The sequence below is a fragment of the Cucurbita moschata genome, unplaced genomic scaffold (assembly GCF_002738365.1).
Source record: "Cucurbita moschata cultivar Rifu unplaced genomic scaffold, Cmos_1.0 Cmo_Scf00010, whole genome shotgun sequence".
Lineage (NCBI taxonomy): Eukaryota > Viridiplantae > Streptophyta > Magnoliopsida > Cucurbitales > Cucurbitaceae > Cucurbita > Cucurbita moschata.
In genome coordinates this window covers 5,303,053-5,305,642 of record NW_019268526.1, presented here as the reverse complement: position 1 = coordinate 5,305,642, position 2,590 = coordinate 5,303,053, and the positions used below count along the sequence as shown (strand labels likewise).

Here is a 2,590-nt window from a genome sequence, read left to right as displayed (position 1 = left end):
TTTTTTTTTTTTTTTTTTTTTTTTTTTTTTTTTTTTTTTTTTTTTTTTTTTTTTTTTGTAATAAGAGATAATTTCATTGTTGATTGAAATTTACAAAAGGGACGTATTATCCATGGTGTTTACAAAAGACCTTCCCGAAATTTGCAATGAGGGAGGTATAACGGTAGGAAGTAAAAATATTAGACCGTTTACACTTTGATATACTTCCAGTTTCATGCATTTTCGCATTCTTATTGAGTGCTGCTGCCTGTAGCTTTAGTATCCCTTTCAAAACTTGGATATTCTAATCATTGCTTGTTTCATAGGTTTTGTCATCATCAAATGTTCTTCTATTCATTTTGAACAATGATCACCAAAAGGAAAAATTCTTATAATATTAGACCTTAGGACCATCGTCTTCTTTTGAAAATAATGGCCTCTTATAGCATAGGTTATGGGGCATTGATGTTAGCTAGGAGATCTTTGGACTGCCCAAAGAGAGAAGAATTTTTGCCCTAAATTTTGCCAACAAAAGAGGAAGTGGAAAGAAGATGAAATTGAGTCTCACTATTTTCTTTTCGCATAGAGCACCAGCATGGAAGGAGAGCCTGTTGAGGTTGTTTGGGTCAGATTTGCATATTATGCTATACAGATTAAAATGATCTTTGAAAATATAATGACCCAAGTTATCAAAAATCCAAAGCCAACGATCTTCACTATGTTTTGGAGAGAACGTGAAGATGATATCCATAGGGATGAGTCATATTGAATTTCTCTTTAGAAAAGTTACATCTGAAAGAAAAGACCCATCAAACGTTATAGGAATTTCAAAGGACCTTGGAGGGCTATTTATTCACGGAGGGTGGAAATCAAAGATGAGAGGGAAAAAACAACCCAATGATTATTCCACAACTTGTCATATTAAATTTGTGGTGAATGCGCTTCACTGAAGCAAGGATATTCTTGAGAATGAAGATTTGAGAAGCACCTTCTTGGTACCTCAAGGGGCAAACTTTGAATCAAGAAGAAGTTACACAATTCTGTAGGGAGTTGAGTTGAAAATTAGTAAGAGTTTTGTCTTGGTTCAGCTAACTAAGCCCTTTTACCTCTTTATTTCCTATCCACTTCTATAGAGATAGTCTTTCTTTCGATTTGCCATGATTTCAGCGGGTACTGCCACCTTTTCTCCTCCTCACAGCGAAGTTTTCTAAAGATTCCCTTGTCATCTGGCTTCAAAGAAACTTCTTTTTATTGATTTCTCTTTTTAAACCATCATTCATGCGTCTTTCACTGCAGTTTTGCTGTACCCTATTCTATGTACAAGTACAACTTAATCGAGATTATGCCTTGTTAGATTTTCATGCAGATAAATATAGTGATTATGATGGTCTTTTGCAGATGGTAAGAATGCTCGATATTCTGGCTGACTACTTGTCATATAGAGGATTCCAATTTCAGAGGCTTGATGGAAGTACAAAGGCCGAGTTTCGGCAGCAGGCAATGGATCATTTCAATGCACCTGGTAGTGATGATTTTTGCTTCCTTCTTTCGACTCGAGCGGGTGGCTTAGGTATAAACCTTGCAACAGCAGATACAGTTATCATTTTTGATTCGGACTGGAACCCACAAAATGACTTACAGGTTGAGTTTAAAGACTGCTTTTCGTTGTCTTTCTTGAATGATTTTATTTTATAAATTAACTCATTCTCTCCTTTGTTGTAGGCGATGAGTAGAGCCCACAGAATTGGACAACAGGAAGTAGTTAATATATACAGATTTGTTACAAGCAGAAGTGTTGAGGAAGATATCTTGGAGCGAGCAAAGAAGAAAATGGTACTAATAAAAAGTTACTTGTTAAGAATGATTCTGACACTTAGATTTGTATTCAATCTACGTGTACATCTGTTGATAAAACTTATATTCCGTTTTAGGATTTTGTTTCTGTGTGATCTCAATTTTTCTGTGCTTTATAGGTTCTTGATCATCTGGTGATCCAAAAACTAAATGCGGAGGGTAGATTGGAGAAGAAAGAAGCCAAAAAAGGCATTGGTTTTGATAAAGTAAGAATGGTGTTACAAAACCACTGTAGTTGCTTTATTGAAAAACTTGAATTTGACTGCATGGAAGGCTTAATTATTTGGATGATGAAAGTTGTGTGGGACACCCATTCTTACTGGATGTCTCCCCTGGCTTTCTAAGATCTATATTCTATCTCTCTGATAAAAAAATTGTCTAACATTTCTGCCATTTTTACTTTGTAGAATGAGCTATCAGCGATCTTAAGATTTGGAGCCGAGGAACTTTTCAAGGAGGACAAGAATGATGAAGATAGTAAGAAACGGCTTCAAAGTATGGATATTGATGAGATTCTTGAAAGAGCAGAGAAGGTTGAAGAGAAGGAAGCTGGAGGAGAGGAAGGGCATGAATTGCTGGGTGCTTTCAAGGCAAGATAATAATATTATGGTTTTGATGTTTTTTTTTTTGTCTTTATTTCTAGTGGTTGTTATGGTAGTGACATCTGCGTATGGATGGCAAGCCATAAATGTGCCTGCTGTATCATTCTGGTTATGCCGATTGTTTGTCTGATTATCTTCTTCTTCTTTTTTTTTTT

At 35.6% G+C, this 2,590-nt stretch overlaps 1 protein-coding gene across 2 annotated transcripts in view; it reads left to right on the top strand.

Annotated features, from left to right (window-relative positions):
• Positions 1-2,590, top strand: part of LOC111448346 (protein CHROMATIN REMODELING 5-like) — a 25,004-nt gene that overhangs the window by 15,688 nt on the left and 6,726 nt on the right. For both annotated transcript variants that reach the window (XM_023087870.1, XM_023087869.1), the window contains exons 20-23: positions 1,378-1,620; positions 1,702-1,812; positions 1,953-2,039; positions 2,241-2,423. In XM_023087870.1, coding sequence (XP_022943638.1) covers positions 1,378-1,620; positions 1,702-1,812; positions 1,953-2,039; positions 2,241-2,423 — 624 coding nt within the window. The remainder of the gene's footprint in view (positions 1-1,377; positions 1,621-1,701; positions 1,813-1,952; positions 2,040-2,240; positions 2,424-2,590) is intronic.